At 44.4% G+C, this 24,497-nt stretch overlaps 1 protein-coding gene across 3 annotated transcripts in view; it reads left to right on the top strand.

Annotated features, from left to right (window-relative positions):
• Positions 1 to 24,497, top strand: part of LOC124032065 (disks large-associated protein 4-like) — a 127,735-nt gene that overhangs the window by 69,959 nt on the left and 33,279 nt on the right. For 2 of the 3 annotated variants that reach the window (XM_046344111.1, XM_046344113.1), the window contains exon 2: positions 22,805 to 24,090. In XM_046344111.1, the coding sequence (XP_046200067.1) occupies positions 22,885 to 24,090 (1,206 nt within the window). In that variant the 5' untranslated portion in view covers positions 22,805 to 22,884. The remainder of the gene's footprint in view (positions 1 to 22,804; positions 24,091 to 24,497) is intronic. The other variant, XM_046344112.1, reaches the window with a different exon arrangement.

The raw sequence follows: 24,497 nt of genomic DNA, 5'->3' as shown, positions 1-24,497 counted from the left end.
AAAGTCCAAGGGACTTCACTGGGAGAGGCACATCAATTTTAGTATGCATTACAATTTGGACATCAGCTCTTAATTTTGATAGGGCGATTTCAGGTCATTTAAAACGTTTGTTAAGTGAATCAGATGCATCCTCAACATTCAACACACAGTATCGGTAGATTGAATTGTTGTTTGGTGTTTATTTACAGAGAGTTCCTCCTCTTGTGCAAAATGATGCAAGTCCTCCACTGTCCCCTACATGCACTGTGTTGGCAGGCACGTTGTGACTTTAATGGGGATAAAAGAGGAGTCAAGCTGGTATATTGTTAGGGAATGCTTTGGTACAGCAGGGCTAAGCACAGTAATTATGTCTATGGGAATTACTAGTGGGGAGGATTATGTCGGCAGGCACGTTCTCCTTCCTGCTGGTGCTACTGATACATGTCTCCAGTGAGGCATTCATTATGGAACACATTCTAATGCAAATGATGACAGAGGAGGATGCTTGGTGCTTGCTACCTTCAAACTAAACAAGTGTGTCTTTTTTATATCTAACGAGTGTAAAAAGTTGTCATACTCAACTGTTTGGTTTGTGTGTCTTACCTCTGCCTACACAGCCACCTCATGTACTACTACGACCATGGGACACGAATAGTTCTCGTCATGGTTTGTCATCTATGCTGGGTTAAATCAATATCTGTCCAAGGCTCCGAGTTCCTATGACTTACTACTCCTTTCACTGCATCATGTTCTGTATAGAAAGGCTGCTGGTGGACTCCCAGTAATTGTTGTGTCTCTAAAAGCTACTCTCCTCCTTTCAGCCTAGCTGCTCTTTCCCCCCTGCCTGCTCCAGCGCTTTCCTTGATCGAAATCTCTGAGCTTTATTTACTCTGAGGTCTGCTGTGAGCTCACAGAGAGCGTAGGCTGCTGTTTACCTTCACTGAGGGGAGAAATGGCACAGTGTATGCTTTGCTAACAGACTGTTAAAATCAGGTGTTGGAACATTGTCATCCCCCTGCTTTGTATACAATGCTGTACACTTTGCCCTTGTCATGCAACATTGTTTGATTGTCACAGTAAGCAGCAGCAAGGTATTATATATCATGTTACAAATGCTGTAATATCGATGATAAGCTTGATTAGATTGCAGCTTGTTATGTATGTGTATTATGTCTGTGTGACCCTGATGTAATCTTCCCAAATCGTCTTCAGTGTCCTGTCACAACAAGAGGCTTTGCCTGAATGCACAGACAGGACAGCCACCACACCACCCTTCTGATGTTGCTCCTCTGTCTGACCAGTGTTACTGAGGGACTGTTCTGTCAGAGAGGTCCCTGTCCCCTCCCTCCCTCGCTGCCTGGATACACATATGAGACTCTAATCCCTTTACACAAGGGGGAAGCAAAACTCCATATTAATTTCATCTGCCCGGGCCAATTGGACAGTGGTGGGACAGATGCTGTGTGGTCGTCCCTGATCTGTGTTCCTCTGGTATTTACAGAGGTCTAGTCAGGCTGCTGCTTCTGCTACTGCTACTGCTGCTACTGCTGCTACTGCTTCTACTGCTACTGCTACTGCTACTGCTACTGCTACTGCTACTGCTACTGCTGCTACTGCTACTGCTGCTACTGCTACTGCTACTGCTACTGCTGCTACTGCTGCTACTGCTACTGCTGCTACTGCTACTGCTGCTACTGCTACTGCTACTGCTGCTACTGCTGCTGGGCAATCCACTCAATGTGAGACCCTGGGCAGAGAGAACTAGGTTATTACACTGTTACTGTACAGAGCTCTCTCAGGATACTATGCCTTTAGTTAGCAATAGCAAATAGGTGCTTATTGGTTAGACTTGGACCTGAGGCCTAATTATCCTATTTCAGTCTTCTAAGTAAATGGTGTGCTCGTGGTTATATTCACCTTGCTAATGAGACCAGAGTGGTTTACTACGAATCTAGCTAGATGTACTCAGACATTTCTGAAGTTAGCTAGCTTCAGTTAGCTTCACATTCCAGCCCAGGCTTCACCCATGTTACGAAGGTGGATATTGATTGTGCATCCGTCACTTACTCGAGCCTGCTCGAACCAGGCTTGAAATTGCACATTCATGTTGCACATGGCTAATTTAATGCCAAACTCTTCATTGAAACAATGCTAAAACATCAATCTATGGGCGAGTCAGGGTCAGATTTTTGCTGAAATCAAAATTAAGAAAAAGTTATTAAATAGCAAAGTAAGCAAGCTATGTTGTGAAATAGGCTATGGAACATCTTTCTTTTCTTAATGCTGTCTTTGGTGTGCTTTATCAATCCACAAGCACCATTTGTCCCACTCCTATGGATAAAATAATTGTATTAAGTCATACAAAAGTTTTACTGTGCGGGAAGTTGCAAATGTATCCTATTATTACTAAATGTGTAATGTGATAGGAATCTGATTTTATTGGTCCTCAACTTGCGGCTCAGACACTTCCTTCAGGATAAATGGAGTTAGCCCTGAGTTAGCCTGCCCCGGAGCAGAGCGGTATACTACAAAGCAGCATCAATGAGTTAGATAAGCTTGAAATGGAGATGGTCTAATTTGGCTCCCGGGTGGTGCAGTGGTCTAAGACACTGCATCTCAGTGCAAGAGGCGTCACTGCAGTACTCGGTTCAAATCCAGGCTGCATCACATCTGACCGTGATTGGGAGTCTCATAGGGCGGCGCACAATTGGCCCAGCGTTGCTGGGGTAGGCTGTCATTGTAGATAATAATTTGTTCTTAACTGACTTGCCTTGTTAAATAAAGATAAAATTGACTCAACAACTAAAAACATATATCTAAGTTTAGATTTCTTAATAAACCTGAAAATCAATAGTTATTTTGGGTTTGTCAAAGTTAGCTGGCTTTGTAGTATACCCCTCAGGTTAGTTCTGAAGGATTTGTTGCCATAGAAATGTATTTGGCTACAAGGTGAGCCACTTTCGTGTCACCGGCTATCCCGAGTTTATCTCAGAGTTGACCAAAGTTAGCTTTCGAACCGGATTCGTAGTACATTATTTTGATTACATAACTGAAGGTCATTGTTTTCCTCCAATCCAGAGGGACGGGTCAGTCAGAATTGGTCGAGATAAGACGGTATGGCATGACAATCAAATGGACAAATCTAATCACGCCAGCGAAGAATGAACCTAAACTGTTTGGTAAAATGGTTTAGGGTTGCATAGGGACTCCATTAAGATGTTGTTGTGGCAGGGCATGGTGCCAGACAGCAGCAGATTAAGTTGAACTCTGATTAACTCTCAAACTGAACCCATTGTTTCAGTGGAAACAGTTTTGCTTTGCCCTTTGCTTCCTATGTGTCCTGTTCTATGTCCTCCTTCCTAATTTTTCTCCCAAATTTTTCTTCCAGAGGAGTATGAAGCGTTTCTTCCCACTAAACTCCAGCCCCAGGGACTTTTCAACTCTAAAGCACTGACGGCATTGTAAATGAATGCCCTGCCAGCTACTACCCAATATCATGCAATAGAATCCGTAGGTCAAGTGGGTACACTGTAAGGCTAGCATGTTTCAGATCTGTAGACCCTTAGCAGTGTTGCTTAGCATGCCTCTCACAGCAGCACATGACTCCATAAGTTAATGAATGTGCCTTCTTTATTAAATGATGTGAATCTCATTTCGCCTTGAGACCATTCCACTGTCAAAGTTATTGAGTCAGAAAGTGGTGTTTCGACACACTTAGTCACTGTTGCCTTGTCTGCTCCTGTGTGGCTCAATTGGTAGAGCTTGGCCCTTGCAATGCCAGCGTTGTGGGTTTGATTCCCACAGGGGACCAGCACAAAAATGCACTCACTATAGTAAGTTGCTCTGGATAACAATGACTAAAATGTAAATACTCTGCTGTTGGTCCACAATATGACAGTTAAGATGATAAGAGTCTTATCGCTGAGACTATTGAAGACACAGAGAGTATACCTTTTCACCTAGTAGTTTAAATGTTTTCTCACATTTGTAATAGATAACTGTTAGTACTGTAATGTTTACACATTCGAAGGCCTATCACACAATGTTATGCAAATGAGTGGTTGTAAGTGAGGATGTGGGAGGCATGTTGAGAGTTTTTCAGAAGGCTTTTTGTGCGGCGGGTCAGTTTTGGGGTGCTCTGTCTGTTCATCCAAATAAAACACAACTTGATTATTTCATGGACAATTTGTCATGCAGGTGAAAGAGGACCCAAAAGCGACTTAACAGAAACAGAGTTTATTCAAGTCCAAACAGGGAATAACAGAAATCCTCTAGTCTGTAGAGGGGAACAACAGGAGAAGCGGCCACAGACTGCAGGTCGCTTCGGGTAGGCGCAGGCCGTAGTTGACAGAGACACCTGCTCACACGCAGCATCTGATGAAGGCAAAAAACACGACAGGACAGGGCGATACACAATCACAGCACGGTGAATACTAAACAAGGAACCGACAGGACAGGAACGGAACACAAAGGAAGAAATAGGGACTCTAATCAGGGGAAAGGATCGGGAACAGGTGTGGGAAGACTAAATGATGATTAGGGGAATAGGAACAGCTGGGAGCAGGAACGGAACGATAGAGAGAAGAGAGAGCGAGAGAGTGAGAGAGGGAGGGGGAGAGAGAGGGATAGAAAGAGGGAAAGAACCTAATAAGACCAGCAGTGGGAAACGAATAGAATGGGGAGCACAGGGACAAGACATGATAATAAATGACAAACATGACAGTACCCCCCCACTCACCGAGCGCCTCCTGGCGCACTCGAGGAGGAATCCTGGCGGCAACGGAGGAAATCATCGATGAGTGAACGGTCCAGCACGTCCCGAGACGGAACCCAACTCCTCTCCTCAGGACCGTAACCCTCCCAATCCACTAAGTATTGGTGACCCCGTCCCCGAGAACGCATGTCCATGATCTTATGTACCTTGTAAATAGGTGCGCTCTCGACAAGGACGGGAGGGGGAGGGAAGACGAACGGGGGTGCGAAGAAAGGGCTTAACACAGGAGACATGGAAGACAGGATGGACGCGACGAAGATGTCGCGGAAGAAGCAGTCGCACAGCGACAGGATTGACGACCTGGGAGACACGGAACGGACCAATGAACCGCGGAGTCAACTTACGAGAAGCTGTCGTAAGAGGAAGGTTGCGAGTGGAAAGCCACACTCTCTGGCCGCAACAATACCTTGGACTCTTAATCCTGCGTTTATTGGCGGCTCTCACAGTCTTCCCCGCAGACAAAGGCAGACCGGTAATGAAGTCTAAGGCGATGTGAGACCATGGTCGAGAAGGAATGGGGAGCGGTCTGAGACGACCGGCAGGAGGAGAGTTACCCGACTTAGTCTGCGCGCAGTCCGAACAAGCAGCCACGAAACGGCGCGTGTCACGCTCCTGAGTCGGCCACCAAAAGCGCTGGCGAATAGACGCAAGAGTGCCTCGAACACCGGGATGACCAGCTAACTTGGCAGAGTGAGCCCACTGAAGAACAGCCAGACGAGTGGAAACAGGAACGAAAAGGAGGTTACTAGGACAAGCGCGCGCGGCGACGCAGTGTGCGTGAGTGCTTGCTTAACCTGTCTTTCAATTCCCCAGACTGTTAACCCGACAACACGCCCATAAGGAAGAATCCCCTCGGGATCAGTAGAAGCCACAGAAGAACTAAACAGACGGGATAAGGCATCAGGCTTGGTGTTCTTGCTACCCGGACGGTAAGAAATCACAAACTCGAAACGAGCGAAAAACAACGCCCAACGAGCTTGACGGGCATTAAGTCGTTTGGCAGAACGGATGTACTCAAGGTTCTTATGGTCTGTCCAAACGACAAAAGGAACGGTCGCCCCCTCCAACCACTGTCGCCATTCGCCTAGGGCTAAGCGGATGGCGAGCAGTTCACGGTTACCCACATCATAGTTGCGCTCAGATGGCGACAGGCGATGAGAAAAATAAGCGCAAGGATGAACCTTATCGTCAGACTGGAAGCGCTGGGATAGAATGGCTCCCACGCCTACCTCTGAAGCGTCAACCTCGACAATGAATTGTCTAGTGACGTCAGGAGTAACGAGGATAGGAGCGGACGTAAAACGTTCTTTTAGAAGATCAAAAGCTCCCTGGGCGGAACCGGACCACTTAAAACACGTCTTGACAGAAGTAAGAGCTGTGAGAGGGGCAGCAACTTGACCGAAATTACGAATGAAACGCCGATAGAAATTAGCGAAACCTAAAAAGCGCTGCAACTCGACACGTGACCTTGGAACGGGCCAATCACTGACAGCTTGGACCTTAGCGGAATCCATCTGAATGCCTTCAGCGGAAATAACGGAACCGAGAAAAGTAACGGAGGAGACATGAAAAGAGCACTTCTCAGCCTTTACGTAGAGACAATTCTCTAAAAGGCGCTGTAGAACACGTCGAACGTGCTGAACATGAATCTCGAGTGACGGAGAAAAATCAGGATATCGTCAAGATAGACAAAAACAAAGATGTTCAGCATGTCTCTCAGAACATCATTAACTAATGCCTGAAAAACAGCTGGCGCATTGGCGAGACCGAACGGCAGAACCCGGTACTCAAAATGCCCTAACGGAGTGTTAAACGCCGTTTTCCACTCGTCCCCCTCTCTGATGCGCACGAGATGGTAAGCGTTACGAAGGTCCAACTTAGTAAAGCACCTGGCTCCCTGCAGAATCTCGAAGGCTGATGACATAAGGGGAAGCGGATAACGATTCTTAACCGTTATGTCATTCAGCCTCGATAATCCACGCAGGGGCGCAGAGTACCGTCCTTCTTCTTAACAAAAAGAACCCCGCCCCGGCCGGAGAAGAAGAAGGCACTATGGTACCGGCGTCAAGAGACACAGACAAATAATCCTCGAGAGCCTTACGTTCGGGAGCCGACAGAGAGTATAGTCTACCTCGAGGAGGAGTGGTCCCCGGAAGGAGATCAATACTACAATCATACGACCGGTGAGGAGGAAGGGAGTTGGCTCGGGACCGACTGAAGACCGTGCGCAGATCATGATATTCCTCCGGCACTCCTGTCAAATCGCCAGGTTCCTCCTGAGAAGTAGGGACAGAAGAAACGGGAGGGATGGCAGACATTAAACACTTCACATGACAAGAAACGTTCCAGGATAGGATAGAATTACTAGACCAATTAATAGAAGGATTATGACATACTAGCCAGGGATGACCCAAAACAACAGGTGTAAGCGGTGAACGGAAAATCAAAAAAGAAATAGTCTCACTGTGGTTACCAGATACTGTGAGAGTTAAAGGTAGTGTCTCAAATTTGATACTGGGAAGATGACTACCATCTAAGGCAAACATGGGCGTAGGCTTGTCTAACGGTCTGAAAGGAATGTTATGTTTCCGAACCCATGCTTCGTCCATGAAACAACCCTCAGCCCCAGAGTCAATCAAGGCACTGCATGTAGCACCCGAACCGGTCCAGCGTAGATGGACCGACATAGTAGTACAAGATCTAGATGAAGAGACCTGAGTAGTAGCGCTCACCAGTAGCCCTCCGCTTACTGATGGGCTCTGGCCTCTTACTGGACATGAATTAACAAAATGTCCAGCAACTCCGCAATAGAGGCACAGGCGGTTGGTGATCCTCCGTTCCCTCTCCTTAGTCGAGATGCGAATCCCTCCCAGCTGCATGGGCTCAGTCTCAAAGCCAGAGGAGGGAGATGGTTGCGATGCGGAGCAGGGAAACACCGTTGATGCGAGCTCTCTTCCACGAGCCCGGTGACGAAGATCTACCCGTCGTTCTATGCGGATGGCGAGAGCAATCAAAGAGTCCACATCTGAAGGAACCTCCCGGGAGAGAATCTCATCCTTAACCACTGCGTGGAGTCCCTCCAGAAAACGAGCGAGCAGCGCCGGCTCGTTCCACTCACTAGAGGCAGCAAGAGTGCGAAACTCAATAGAATAATCCGTTATGGACCGTTCACCTTGGCATAAGGAAGCCAGGGCCCTAGAAGCCTCCCTACCAAAAACTGAACGGTCAAAAACCCGAATCATCTCCTCTTTAAAGTTCTGGAACTTGTTAGAGCAATCAGCCCTTGCCTCCCAGATAGCTGTGCCCCATTCTCGAGCCCGGCCAGTAAGGAGTGAAATGACGTAAGCAACCCGAGCTCTCTCTCTAGAGTATGTGTTGGGTTGGAGAGAGAACACAATCTCACACTGCGTGAGAAAGGAGCGGCACTCAGTGGGCTGCCCGGAGTAGCAAGGTGGGTTATTAACCCTAGGTTCTGGAGGCTCGGCAGGCCAGGAAGTAACAGGTGGCACGAGACGTAGACTCTGGAACTGTCCAGAGAGGTCGGAAACCTGAGCGGCCAGGTTCTCCACGGCATGGCGAGCAGCAGACAATTCCTGCTCGTGTCTGCCGAGCATGGCTCCTTGGATCTTGACGGCAGTGTAACGAGCGTCTGAAGTCGCTGGGTCCATTCCTTGGTCGGTTCCTTCTGTCATGCAGGTGAAAGAGGACCCAAAAGCGACTTAACAGAAACAGAGTTTATTCAAGTCCAAACAGGGAATAACAGAAATCCTCTAGTCTGTAGAGGGGAACAACAGGAGAAGCGGCCACAGACTGCAGGTCGCTTCGGGTAGGCGCAGGCCGTAGTTGACAGAGACACCTGCTCACACGCAGCATCTGATGAAGGCAAAAACACGACAGGACAGGGCGATACACAATCACAGCACGGTGAATACTAAACAAGGAACCGACAGGACAGGAACGGAACACAAAGGAAGAAATAGGGACTCTAATCAGGGGAAAGGATCGGGAACAGGTGTGGGAAGACTAAATGATGATTAGGGGAATAGGAACAGCTGGGAGCAGGAACGGAACGATAGAGAGAAGAGAGAGCGAGAGAGTGAGAGAGGGAGGGGGAGAGAGAGGGATAGAAAGAGGGAAAGAACCTAATAAGACCAGCAGTGGGAAACAAATAGAATGGGGAGCACAGGGACAAGACATGATAATAAATGACAAACATGACACAATTAGTGTCCTAGACTGTTTATGCTAGTCAACAAACAACGTGCGAGTTTCTGTGGCCTTACAGGTTCGTTACAAATTGGTGACGGTGGGATCAGCATGTGTAACTAGCTATCAGCAACTCGCATGCTTGGCCACAGTACTGTAAGCTTAGATCTCTGGAGATTGATTGTGACTTTACATGGTGTTCATATAGTTGCAATGTGAAGCCGCTGTACTCAGCCTGGCCTCAACCCTCAAAGATTCCCATCTGATTCTGATCCTATTTCACATTTTCTTCTTCAACTGAGTCCCACAGGTGTTAACCCATGCATACAGTAGTACAGTATGGACTTTTGTAGTCAGGCAACGTTTAGTAGCTGGCATGAGATGTTACCATAATTAAAGCAAGCAGGAGAAGAAGGAAAAAGAAGCCAAAAGCAGTACAGTGAGGATGGTAAGTTCATTGCCGTGAGGAAACACACAACCTTTCCCCTAATTCCACTAAAATACATGCAGTACTAAATGAAGGAGAGGGGAGAGCTGCATGTGCATGGGGATTGCCTTAATGGGCAAAGCGTTGATGAGCGTCCTATAAATGCCAAATGCTACTCGCTCTGAATGTTTCAACATGACTTAGCATTTTAAAATGTCTCCCATGCCATAACAATGAGAGTCGTTGGCTTTGGATAGAGACGTGCATGCCACCACACAGTCTCCACAGTTCCTATGCAGGCAAGTGTCTTTAAACCTGAAGGCAACTGTTTCAAAGGCTTCTGCCTGGTAACTCAAAGCCAGGGTTGTATGACTGTAGTGCTTGCTATAACCCATGCAGGTGAGTAGGTTCCCCTGGCTGGATATCCCTGTGCACTGTTAATCAGGCCTTTTGTCATTCTCTAACTGACTCTCTCTAGAAACTCTCTAGCTATCCATGATGCCCAATCAAAATGTGCCTTGAAGCCTTTTAACACTCACTCTGTACAAAACATCAGCCACCATTGTCTTCATGGAACATCTGTACCATATGCTTCAAGTTCCGATGTACCAGCCTTACTGGGGAAATCATTCTATTGATAGAAGTTGACATTAGGCTATGTTGTATGCATGGGCAATGGAGTGTTCTGCTGGGTAAAGCGTAAATCAAAGGCCACAGACGCTGAGACGCGGTAGTCCTGCGAGCTATTGTGACATAGCTATGTGGCTCTGAGACCACCATCCACGGGAGACGGACAGCCCGAACGCGCACCAATTACCAACCAATGTGGCTCTGGTACATGTCCTCTATTAATTTGAATGTGTTGACAGTTAGAGAAATTGCTTGAGCTGCACAGAGAATTTGAAAAGTATGGAAGCCAAACGGTCCAATGTTCTAGAACACTGCTGTGCGTATGCACACACATTTTGGAATATAATAGACCCTTAAGGCAGGCATGCAGCAGCAGGCTGTCATACAATTATGCTCTCACTACAGTCACCTTATCAGAGCCAGACGGTATGAACTTTGTAACTATGTCCACCTCAATCAATACATACAGTGGGGCAAAAAAGTATTTAGTCAGCCACCAATTGTGCAAGTTCTCCCACTTAAAAAGATGAGAGAGGCCTGTAATTTTCATAATAGGTACACTTCAACTATGACAGACAAAATGAGAAAATGCAGAAAATCACATTGTAGGATTTTTAATACATTTATTTGCAAATTATGGTGGAAAATAAGTATTTGGTCAATAACAAAAGTTTATCTCAATACTTTGTTATATACCCTTTGTTGGCAATGACAGAGATCAAACATTTTCTGTAAGTCTTCACAAGGTTTTCACACACTGTTGCTGGTATTTTGGCCCATTCCTCCATGCAGATCTCCTCTAAAGCAGTGATTTTTGGGGGGCTGTTGCTGGGCAACACAGACTTTCAACTCCCTCCAAAGATTTTCTATGGGGTTGAGATCTGGAGACTGGCTAGGCCACTCCAGGACCTTGAAATGCTTCTTACGAAGCCACTCCTTCGTTGCCCGGGCGGTGTGTTTGGGATCATTGTCATGCTGAAAGACCCAGCCACGTTTCATCTTCAATGCCCTTGCTGATGGAAGGAGGTTTTCACTCAAAAACTCACAATACATGGCCACAAAGCATGATGTTTCCACCCCAATGCTTCACAGTAGGTATGGTGTTCTTTGGATGCAACTCAGCATTCTTTGTCCTCCAAACACGACGAGTTGAGTTTTTACCAAAAAGTTATATTTTGGTTTCATCTGACCATATGACATTCTCCCAATCTTCTTCTGGATCATCCAAATGCTCTCTAGCAAACTTCAGACGGGCCTGGACATGTACTGGCTTAAGCAGGGTGACACGTCTGGCACTGCAGGATTTGAGGTCTGTGCTTTGACTAGGCCATTCCAAAACATTTAAATGTTTCCCCTTAAACCACTCAAGTGTTGCTTTAGCAGTATGCTTAGGGTCATTGTCCTGCTGGAAGGTGAACCTCTTTCCCAGTCTCAAATCTCTGGAAGACTGAAACAGCTTTGCCTCAAAAATGTCCCTGTATTTAGCGCAATCCTTCATTCCTTCAATTCTGACCAGTTTCCCAGTCCCTGCCGGTTAAAAACATCCCCACAGCATGATGCTGCCACCACCATGCTTCACTGTGGGGATGATGTCCTCGGGGTGATGAGAGGTGTTGGGTTTGCACCAGACATGGTTTTCCTTGATGGCCAAAAAGCTCAATTTTAGTCTCATCTGACCAAAGTACCTTCTTCATATATTTGGGGTCTCCCACGTGCCTTTTGGCGAACAACAAACGTGTTTGCTTATTTCTTTCTTTAAAGCCCAGTTTTGTGGAGTGTACGGCTTAAAGTGGTCCTATGGACAGATAATCCAATCTCCGCTGTGGAGCTTTGCAACTCCTTCAAGGTTATCTTTAGTCTCTTTGTTGCCTCTCTGATTAATGCCCTCCTTGCCTGGTCTGTGAGTTTTGGTGGGTGGCCCTCTCTTGGCAGGTTTGTTGTGGTGCCATATTCTTTCAATTTTTTAATAATGGATTTAATGGTGCTATGTTCAAAGTTTCTGATATTTTTTATAACCCATCCCTGATCTGTACTTCTCCACAACTTTGTCACTGACCTGTTTGGAGAGCTCCTTGGTCTTCATGGTGACGCTTGCTTGGTGGTGCCACTTGCTTAGTGGTGTTGCAGACTCTGGGGCCTTTCAGAACAGGTGTATATGTCCTGAGATCATGTGACAGATCTTGTGACACTTAGATTGCTTATTTAACTTATTTAACTAATTATGTGATGGTATTTGGTTGCACTAGATCTTATTTAGGGGCTTCATGGCAAATGGGGGGAATACATATGCATGCACCACTTTTCCAGGTTTATTTTATTTATTTTTTTAAACAAGTTTTTTTATATTTTTTTTACTTCACCGATTTGGACTATTTTGTGTATGTCCATGACATGAAATCCAAATAAAAATCCATTTAAATTACAGGTTGTAATGTAACAAAATAGGAAAATGCCAAGGGGGGTGAATACTTTCACAACCCACTGTAATTGCCCATTCTGGGACACATGAACAAAAGAGGAGAAATAACACTGTTTACAATCCAAGGCTAGCCTACATTACTTCTTGTATCTAATAATGCAGACTCTGTGGAGGATAAATGGTAAAGTCTTGCTTGTTTACAGCTCCAGTCTGAGATGTGTCCTTCTCTAATCATAATCATATCTGAGCTGGAAGTGAGGCTCTTGAATAAACAACACAATGCTAATGGTTGTCCTTTGATTAGCCTTGTCATCCTCAGCCTTATCTGGGTCTCTGCTGCTCAGACAGCCCCCCCCCCCAAGGGAATACAGCTGGGACTGGCTCTAACAAAAAGAGCCACTTGTGACAGAAACAGGCGACTGGGAGCTGCTTGGCAGACAATGGGACTAATGACGTGTGTGCTCTTATGTAAAGTGTCAATCCTGGGTGAACAGGGGCTTCATGAATTTTGGAAGGATTATGAATTTTTAAGTGACATGTGAATGTGGAAATGTCAGTCCTTATGATTTGCTATCTTTGAGACCCAAGCATTGGGCCAAAAATGCCCTTAAAATGTATTACTGATTCAGTCCATATGTTCATAAAAAACTATTAGACCACACATAACAAAATCCCAAAGCATTTGGGTGATATACACAACCTTGATGCCAAGGTCTGAGAGTGAGAGAGTGAGAGAGAGAGAGCGGATGAGAAAGAGAGAGTGAAGAAGGAAAGAGAAAGGGAGGTGATTATTTAGGGAGTGTTTTCTAAAGCCGATGCCCAGCAGGCAGCTATATATTCACCCCTGAACAAGGAGCTGTCCCTGGCCTGGATCAATACCTCTGTCCTCCTCCTCACCACAGACTGAAGGGGAAGTGCACTGCTACTTAGCACATTCATTACAGGCCTGGTTAGTGGCAGGACACTGTGGGGTTTGGCTTGGTAATAAATCCCTGGCTCCACTGCCTAACCAGGTTCAGGTCTGGAAAATAAAGTTCAATACTGGCTTGTCGTCACTAGACAAATATATTCCTTTAAAATGATTTGTGTAGATTAAGCTGCTTGCTGCATTAACCAGAGCCAGATCAAATCTTCAGAATTCTAATTTTATATCAATATCAAATAATTTCTGGGTAACAAAGAAGTACCTTACTGTAATAGATTTCCATTAAAATGGGCAAACATTTCTCAAGCAAGAATTCTGCTGAGACTGATCTGAGTTGTGAGGGTTAACTGAAAACAAGCTGAAATTGGCAGAGAGGTATGGAAATCTCTTTGTTATTGGTCTATTAACCAATTTACCGCATGGTAATGTCACCATGGAAAGCCAAAACTCCCGCCCGCTAATTAGAAGGTCCTGTGTAGATTGTATTTTCAAACATCAACTATCAGGAAATAATGCTGATCCAATTTCTACACACTTTGTACAATATGATACAAAATACAGGAACATTTTGATTGCACTGGGCCTAGTGTGCAAATCTTACAGCGCTAAACTAAATAGACTGATCTGATGCTGGAAGACAAAACCCTCTCTGACTCTCTTTTGTACTCTTCAGATCAGAAGCTTCATCAAAGAAGGCACATTGCTCATTTTTGACTGTCCCCCGCTCTCTTGTATCTTATTTGCACCTAATAAACTCAGTGTTACGCAAATGAAAGCTCTTTAAGGCCAAGCAGAGAGGCAGTCACCAAAACAATGTGCTTCCAAACTAACCCTTTACAGAATATATTTTGTGTGATGCAAAGCTTGATTTGTGTCACAATCAGGCTCAGACTGTGTTTAAAAAGACTGTGTGTGTGTGTGTGTGTGTGTGTGTGTGTGTGTGTGTGTGTGTGTGTGTGTGTGTGTGTGTGTGTGTGTGTGTGTGTGTGTGTGTGTGTGTGTGTGTGTGTGTGTGTGTGTGTGTGTGTGTGTGTGTGCCTGTGTCTGTGTCTGTGTCTGTGTCTGTGCCTGTGCCTGTGCCTGTGCCTGTGCCTGTGCCTGTGTGTCTGTGTGTGTGTGTCTGTGTGTGTGTACCTGCGTGTGTGTGCATTCGTGTGACCTTCTCTTAAAATCAGGTAGGTCACCCGTGATACAAGTCAGTATTCACCATGTCTGAGGGCGTCAGGAGATGATGTGGAAACCGGCCACTAGGTGCAGCATTGAGCACTGTTACCTTCACATTGTTTTCAGTTTGGCTAGTCTCCTTCATGTGCTGTCTATCTATGATTAGAAACAGTGACAGTGTTTTCAGCCTACTGTAGGACAAAGTAACTTGAAGTGCAGTGGTCAGAGTTAAAACATTTTGAACAATGGAAATCAATTGAAATCTTGTGTACCTTTGCCTCATAATCATCAGACCACTAAAATTGCAGTTTTGGAATTATTAATTCCTTACGGACCTGGATTATTTCCTCATCTTTTTTCATCAAATAGTAAATAATACTAATAAATATGCTCATCGGTGACAGGTGATAGGTTTCCTACCATCTCATCTCATCTCTGCAATGTGATTCTGTTAGATATGGTGGGGGGGAGACTATTAAAGGATCATTTAAATGTTTTGTCTGTTAAATAATTATTGATGACAGAGATATGAGTCAATGTCAAACATCAAACAGTACTATATGCAGGAATGTGAATTAAAAGAGATCTCTGTCTCTTTGATTTCATATGCCTCTGTAGATGATGTGTGCAAAAACAACACAAATGTCCCCTGCTTTTTTGCTGTCACATGTTTCTTCTTAGAATTGTTCTGCACCAAATCAGCAACATCAAATGACACATACTCCTCTACCTGGTAGGTGTTAGTAAAGGGTGTTTGTACTTTCTAGGTTATGCAGGTTTGCTGTTTTACCTTTTAATCTGCATCCAGCAAGCCCTGCACAGCCTGAAGAATTTCAATTTACTTGAATGGCACCAAAACACCTTGATCACTGGCGTCCTCTGTGTGGGTGCACACTGCATCACACATGTCCAATCTCATTTCTATAGTACTTTATATTGATTGTTGTGCCCTTGGCTTATACCAAACACTTCACACACTAGTAGTTCACAGACCTGCTGGATTTCAGTCTCCAAACAACCATAAATCAACCCTTACACAATGCATCAAACACCATGCCTTTTACTTAAACCAAGAAAATATGGCATTCTGAAATTCACTGACACTGCACGGTATGTAGGGATGTCCGAAGCAGCTTTCAAATAGTAGCATCATTTCTATCAACGGGGAGTCCTACAGTATCAAAGATCCATAGGAGGGAGACATGAGAGCAGAAGTATGCTCTGCTCCCAGTGTGGAATATGATAAACAGTGTCTGACACTGGGGGGTTCACTAACATAGGTTAATGTCAGCCAGCTGTGGCTTGAAGGCTGCTGATTAGGCTTGGAACTGTCTCTGTGCTCTGCTCATTGTTGAAAACCCCACCACTGAATAGGACTATACACATTCAATAGTGATACTCCCCAATACCCCTTGTTTTCCTCCTCACAAATATGCATATCACATAAAGTACACTAACAAATGATTGTCATCTACATGTTCACACACACACACACACACACACACACACACACACACACACACACACACACACACACACACACACACACACACACACACACACACACACACACACACACACACACACACACACACACACACACACACACACACACACACACACACACAGAGGCAAACAGCTTGCTGCTTAAACAGACCCAGCAGTCTTGTCACGCATGGGCGAAATTGTCACATGGGATGGGTGGACAGGTCTATTCGTCCCCCACAATAATTTCTTTAAAATAATTTTTATTTATTTTTTATATATAAATATTTTGGGAGGTTGGGATTACCCTGGAGGTCAGTGGCGCCCCAGATGGCATATGAACACGTCATAAGTATGTGTAGAATTGCAGGAAATTAGCTTTAAAACGTATAATGTTTCTCTCAGCCTCATGACAAAATGTGTAGAATAGCATTATATACTCAACAGAAATATAAACCCAACATATTAAGTCTTGGTCCCATGTTTCATGAGCTGAAATAAAAGAGGTTAGAAATGTTCCATATGCACTTATTTCTCTCAAATTGTGTTCACATATTTGTTTACATCCCTGTTAGTGAGCATTTCTCCTTTGACAAGCTAATCCATCCACCTGACAGGTATGGCATATCAAGACGCTGATTAAACAGTATGATCATTACACAGGTGCAGCTTGTGCTGGGGACAATAAAAAAACACTCTAAAATGTGCAGTTTTATCACAAGGCACAATACCAGATGTCCTTCAAAATATCTCTCAATATAACCCGCAAAATTCCCCTGTAGAAGTCCTTCAAAATACCACTCAAAATATCCCTCAATACTGTATACCCCTCAAAATATGCAGGAATATCCTCCTCAAAATATCCCTCAAAATACCCTTTAAAATACCCCTCCATATACCCCTCAAAATACACCATATACCTCTCAAAATATCCCTCCACATACCTCTCAAAATACCCCTCCATATAACCCTCAAAATATCCCTCCATATACCCCTCAAAATAGCCTTCAAAATACATCTCCATATAACCCTCAAAATACTCGTCAAGAGAGGCATAATAAGTCAAACTGTGTAGAATTGCAGGAAATGTTTTTAAAATGTAAAAAAAATAAATGGAGGAGGACCCACACTCAGTGTAGATCTCTTTTACCATGGCAGGCAGGCCACAGCTCCCATGACACTAACGCTAAGCCTGTGCTTCCCCATTGTGTGTGTGTGAACTGGTGACAGGCATTTACTGCCTGGGCCCAGGGGATCCTCCCTCTACTTGATAATTAACTCTGAGCCTGTGGTCCAGGTTCCATAGACAAGTCAGGCTGACTCTGGGAACAAGGAATGCATGGATTCCTTTACGCTGCAGCACTTCTCACCATCTCTATAGAGTGCTGTGTGTGTGGGTACGGGTGTCTATGTATGTGTGTATTTGAGTATGTGTGTGCGTGCATGTGTTAGTGTGCGTGTGGGCTCCTGTGCGTCCGTTTGTGTGTGTGTGTGGCTTAGGCAGATAAATTACAAAAGCCTATATTGCTGTAAAGCTTGCTGTATTTGTCACGGCGCTACTCTGCTTCAGCTGACACAGACTGAGATAAGTGGGAGCTCTCATACAGCAGATGGGGTGCACAAGGTTAGATAAAGGAAACAAACCCCAAACTAATGTTGTGGTAATGAAATGTGAGCGTTACATGCTCAACTCCGAGGTAGGATTTATTTCCAACTATGCTGTAGAGGGAGATGCTGAATGACCATGCAGTGTGTTCAATAATACAGTTATTACTCATCTAGGAAGCAACATGCATGGTAAGCAGTAGTCTCAAATAAATATGGGCTTTTAAAAAATATTTTTTAATGTAATGTTTACAGAGCTTTAAGGAAGAACCGATTACTCTGAGCTACTAGGAAAACATGGCACCCTCCTGATTCCAAAAATAATTCCTAGGCTACCACTAGTTTTCTTGTGACCGCATACAGTTCATCATCAATTTCCTCAGCATGCTTTAGGCTTCCAGCTGCATGTAACCTGAGTCATTGTACCGGAGATCATTTTTTTGCCAGGCAGCGCTGGGATGTCAGAAGCACCAGCAAGAGAGAACCAACGAACATACTGAGAGACGTGTCTAGACTGACTAACCTTGCCAGCACTGCCTGTTGCTGTGGAAACCACTATCCGTGTTGACAGACAGGCCACATGGGACTTTAATTCCATGGCAGGACAATAAGGCCCACATTCATCAGAGCTTTAGGACCCCTTGTCTCCTGTCTCAGAGAGGTGATGTCACAACAGCCATTCAGCAGTGAGAGAGAGAGGAGCAATCCAACCTGGTCTCAGGGCATTTCGTATTATTCTGTACGTAAATCCGACACACACCATTTAGTATGATATGTTAAGTTTCATATGGTATGTATTAATTTGTGGATGTCCATCACCCATTTCGTATGATATGTTACAAATTACAATTTGTATGATATGTTACGAATTTGCAGAACGTACAATATGTTACCAATTTGCCCAACATATGATATGTTTCAAATTCTAGCTAGTTAGCTAATGTTAGCTAGACTATGGGTTAGGTAAAGTAAAGTAAGGTTTAGGGTTAAGGGAAGGGTTTGCTAAAAGGGATAGGGTTAGCAAAAATGTTAAGGTGAGTGTTAGGGGAAGGGTTAGCTAACATGCTAAGTAGTTGCAAAGTAGCTAAAAATTAGTAAGCAGTTGAAAAGTTGCTAATTAGCTAAAATAGTCTGTGATGAGATTGAAACTCGCTACCTTTGGATTGCTAGATGTTCTACCGTAATTTCCGGACTATAAGCCGCTACTTTTTTTCCCACGCTTTGAACCTCGCGGTTTATACAATGACGCGGCTAATTTATTGATTTTTCCCACTTTCACAAGATTCATGCCGCCAAAAAACTGAGCACCGTCACATAATGTGACGTAAATCGAGCGCGCTCAAACTTCCCATCATTCTGATTACGGTAGTCATTTTGTCACCCTCATTATGCCAAAGACACGGAGAAATGCATATGATGCAGCTTTCAAGTTGAAGGCGATCGATCTGGCAGCGTGGAGCATTGTCAAAAAATCCACTATCATCAACGGGTTTCGAAAGGCTGGACTGCTGCGTGTTGAAGAGGGCAGCGATCCAACATCGGATGAAGCAATTCTGAGGCTTTTCAACTCCAACACTGAAGGAGATGACTTCAGTGGTTTCAGTGCACAGGAGGAGGAAGATAGTGACCAATGACTTTCTTGGTAGGCTACTGTTTACTGCTATTTTTTGTATTTTTGTTACAAGCCGTGTTTCGTTAAAGCCTATTTATTTTTGTTACAAGCCGTGTTTCGTTTAAAGGCTGTGTAAAGTTAATTTGTTTCAATGTACCGGTAGGCACCTGCGGCTTATAGACATGTGCGGCTTATTTATGTACAAAATACATATTTTAAAAAACTTCAGTGAGTGCGGTTTATATTCAGGTGCGCTTATTAGTCCAGAAATTACAGTAGTTAGACACCTACACATCCACCTCGACCAACCACCCTACTTTCATTTTTAAGTAACCATCTGTCCTATGTAACCATACCGAACGTAACATGTCATACTAATTTCAGTGTCCTGGATTTAAATGTACTATGTTACGTCTAGTCACTGAAACCAGGCTGAGCCATCAGCTCTGCTTCACAATAATTCCTGATTCCCTGAGCACTCTACCATCACCTTTGTCTATGGTCAGGTTATGACAGCCAGGAGAGTTAACTGAGGTCAGGAATACAGAATACCACATCTGAGATTCCTCTATCATTGGATCCTCTCCAGTCCCTCCCATGAAAATATTTAAATGGGGGGGAGACAACCCGTGTCGGACTTCTGTAGATGTTTCCTTTATTCCCCATGTTAACCTCTGTGAACCTGAATCTGTTTCTACCTGCAGTTCACCTTCCACTTGTACAGGGTGGTTGCGGTAGCAAGGTCTGCATTCCTTCGCACCAAACCCAGAACATATGGGCAGACAGAGTGGAAGACAGGGTTACACTCTCAGCAGTGAAATGCACACACAGTTTATATTTGTATTGCTAAATAAGCTTGTTAAAATCATAAAAATAAGTTCATCGCCTTTGAATTTCAGTCAGACATTCATTTGGTGCTTTAATAACTTCTTATTGCTGGGGGTAGTATTGAGTAGCTTGGATGAATAAGGTGCCCAGAGTAAACTGCCTGCTACTCAGGCCCAGTTGCTAATATATGCATATTATTAGTAGATGTGGATAGAAAACACTCTGAAGTTTCTAAAACCTGTTTGAATGATGTCTGTGAGTATAACAGAACTCATATGGCAGGCAAAAACCTGAGAAAAAATCCAACCAGGAAGTGGGAAATCTGAGGTTTGTAGTTTTTCAAGTCATTGCCAAATATACAGTGTCTATGGGGTCATATTGCACTTCCTAAGGCTTCCACTAGATGTCAACAGTCTTTAGAACCTTGTTTGATGCTTCTACTGTGAAGGAGGGTGGAATGGGAGCTGAATGAGTAAGAGGTCTGCCAGTGTGGCATGAGCTGATTGCGCACACTCACGTGAGAGTTAGCTTGCGTTCCATTGCATTTCTACAGACAAAGGAAATCTCTGGTTGGAACATTATTGAAGATTTATGATAAAAACATCCTAAAGGTTGATTCTATACTTCGTTTGACATGTTTCTACGATCAGTAATATGACTTTTCTTCTGAACTTTCGCCTGGACTTGCCTGTGCGTCATGATTTTGGATTGTGTACTAAACGCACGAACATAAATTATGGACTTTATCGAACAAATCAAACATTTATTGTGGAACTGGGATTCCTGGGAGTGCATTCTGATCAAGATCATCAAAGTAAGTGAATGCAAAGGTAAGTGAATATTTATAATGCTATTTCTGACTTTGTTGACTCCATAACATGGTGGATATCTGTATGGCTTGTTTTGTTGTCTAAGCGCAGTACTCAGATTATTGCATGGTGTGCTTTTTCGGGTAAAGCTTTTTTGAAATTTGACACAGCAGTTGCATTAAGGAGAAGTTTATCTAAAGTTCCATGCATACCAGTTGTATCTTTTATCAATGTTTATTATGAGTATTTCTGTAAATTGATGTGTCTCTCTACAAAATCACCGGATGTTTTGGAAGCAAAACATTACTGAATGTAACGCGCCAATGTAAACTGAGATTTTTGGATATAAATATGAACTATATTGAACAAAACATACATGTATTGTGTAACATGATGTCCTATGAGTGTCATCTGATGAAGATCATCAAAGGTTAGTGATTAATTTTATCTCTATTTCTGCTTTTTGTGGATCCTCTCTTTGGCTGGAAAAATGGCTGTGTTTTTCTGTGACTAGGTGCAGACCTAACATAATCGTTCGGTGTGCTTTTGTCATAAAGCGTTTTTGAAATCGGACACTGTGGTGGGATTAACAACAACTTTATCTTTAAAATGGTGTAAAATACTTCCATGTTTGAGGAATTTTAATTACGAGATTTATGTTTTTATTTTATTTGGCGCCCTGCACTTTCACTGGCTATTGTCATATCGATCCCGTTAGCGGGATCAAAGCCATAAGAAAATAGGCAGTGACCGTTAAAATACTTACAAGTACAGATGGTAAATTAGAATTTCCCACTTGATGTAGTCCGCATATAAAGATAGTCATATAATTTTTATGAGCAGAGCATATACCGGTATGTACTTAGAAATTCTCTGTCCTGAGCTCAGTTGGGACGTACTGATGTTTTCTAATCCCTGGCCTACCCTTGACTACTGCATGCTGTTGGTTTGTTCTGTAGCTCCACCTGCTGGTTAGTTGGAGAACCGTGTGGACATGGTGATGTGTGTGTGCCAGTGACTCGGAGAAGATTTTTAAAAAATCTGCTGGCAGAGGGCAACTCCTCTGTGTTTTACAGCACATTTTGGTCTAGCTTTATCAAAAACATGGCTGAAGAAGTGCTGTGTGACACATATTAAGAGCTATATTAAGAGCATATTAAGGTTCTATAAGGTTCTATCTGCGTTTTTGTCAAAATGTAATTATTGACATAGTCTTGTTCTGTTCAATGTTCTCTACCTATATAGTTCTCTAAATACCCCCAATTCAAGTTGTTAAGTTCAAAAGAAAACAATATTTTAAAAAATTGTTGACACAATTCAAACCAATGAGGGTTTGGAACTTTAGGTCCTACTATATTTGGATAGTCCAGATTGTCTACAGGTGGTCATACTATCAACAAAGTATCTGCTGATAAGCAACTGACTAACTGTTGATAAGCAACTACTTGCTAAGGTTATGGTTAAGGTTAGGGTAAGGTTTAGAATAAGAGTTAGTGTAAGGGTTAACGTTCGAGTAAGGGTTAGGGTAAGGGTTAAGTTTAGGGTTAGGATGAGGGTTAGGGTTAGTAGATAGTTAGTTGAAATGTTACTGAACTTTAAAGCCAATTATCTCTGAATCATCTTTTTGCAGACAGAACCTTATAGTCCCAAGCTCTCATTATGTCTCTTAAGTTAGTGCTCTACTACAGTACTTAAAAGAGCTTAATGAGCTCCAACTCTAATGTGTTTATGAGCTTAAGTGGATTTGTAGAGCCTCGCACTATAAACACTTAAGGTTGTTCTTTACTGCTCGACTCCAGCATCATCACAGCAGAGGGGAAGTGTAATGTATGAGTCATACTCATACTAAGTCATACTATGAGTCGTATTCATACTGTAACAATCAATTCCTCTTTCTTATACTGTATATTCTAATAGATATCCTATTCCCCTCTGTTCCAGGATGAGCCCTCCAGGGCTGTAGACGCGCCCCAGCTGGAGACATGTTCTAAGAGCAGCAGCAGACCTGCACTGTGGCCACCATGAAAGGGTTAGGTGCCAATCGCAGCCGTCACCTGTCGGACTCCTGTGAGCCATCGGGGGGCCCCCAGAAGCCCCTGTACCCCTTGACCTCTGACCCCCATGGTCCCTTCCTCCTGAGCCCCACCATGAACCACTACGGCACCTTGGACCACCACCAACTCCACCACTACCAGGCCTCCAACCCCCAACCCCTGCCTCCGGAGTGCCTACTGCCCCTGAACCAGATGTCCAACAGCAGCACTTTCCCCCGACTCCATGTCACCTCCCAACCGGAACAGTCCGACTACTCCCAGGGCTGTATGGTCACTGCCGGGGGCGGAGGTAGGCCTGGTGGCAGCAGGGTGGGCACCCTGTCCACCTCCATGTCAATGGGCATGGGCCTGGGTCTCAGCGGGGCTCCCATGATCACAAGTGGATCAGCTACCATCTCTTCTGCGGCAGCGGCCAAGATGAACCGGCTGCCATCTAACCTACTAGACCAGCTGGAGAAGCACCTGCCCCTGCAGAGGGATGGCTTCAGTACCCTCCAGTTCCACCGGGGCAGGGTGGCCAAGCAGCGCAGCGAGAGTCCCGGACGGATCCGCCACATCATGCACTCTGTCCAGAAGCTATTCAACAAGTCCCAGTCGCTGGAGGGCTCGGTGGTCAAGGGCAACATGAACAGCACTACAGGGGGAGGTGAGGAGGGGACCAGGCAGACCTGCAGGAGTAAGAGTAAAGACAGTGCTAAGACTGAGACGCTGAAGCAGCGACCTAGCAGGCAAAATGCACTGGGGCTTTGGAGCTCAGACGATGCCCTGGATAGTGACACAACCACCAAAGTTGGCACTATCGCCGTGGGCTACCGTAACCCACTTAGCATGATGACGCTGGGCAGGGCGGTGTCTGACAGCCAGGCTCCTCCCAGGCACCTCCCACATGGCTACAACACCATCTCTGCCCACACACTCAAGGCCTCCAAGAGCAGCAGCGACCTCAAGTACCTGGCCTGCCCGCAAGCAATGACAGGGACTAGGGGAGGGGAGCTGATGGGAGGAGGAGGCAGGGAGAGCACCCTGGTGAAGCGAGGCTCCTGGTCCACACTGACCCTCAGCCAGGCCAGGCAGGTGCTCCAGAAGGGTTCAGCCACTGTCAACAGGACGCTGCTCAAATCCAAGTCATGTCACCAGGACCTGACCTGTCAGTACCTCCAGGTAGGAGGCCCAGTGAGTATTATTCACATTAGGCACTAGCAGCCACAGCCACTAAATCTGAGAAATTAGGAGATTTATTTTAAAAACCTAATTCATTTGAATCCCTTTTAACTACTTCAGCAGCATCGTGACATTTACGGTCTATAATCCCATTATTAAAATTCATTACAAATACCCACACAATACATTCAAATGAAATGAAATGACACATTCAATGTCTGTCGCATTAAAGGTCCAATGCAGCCATTTTTATCTCAATATCAAACTATTTCTGGGTAACAATTAAATGCCTTACTAGCCAAAACTCCATCCCACCAAAACAGACTGACATTTCACTAAAAGGGCATTATCATAATTTTCAGAATATCACATTATTATTTCATAGTGTATAAATATATATAAACCACAGAGAAATCATG

The sequence above is a fragment of the Oncorhynchus gorbuscha genome, linkage group LG03 (genome assembly GCF_021184085.1).
Source record: "Oncorhynchus gorbuscha isolate QuinsamMale2020 ecotype Even-year linkage group LG03, OgorEven_v1.0, whole genome shotgun sequence".
Classification (NCBI taxonomy): Eukaryota; Metazoa; Chordata; class Actinopteri; order Salmoniformes; family Salmonidae; genus Oncorhynchus; species Oncorhynchus gorbuscha.
Note: the sequence above shows the minus strand (reverse complement) of the source record. Positions and strands in the feature narration are given on the sequence as shown.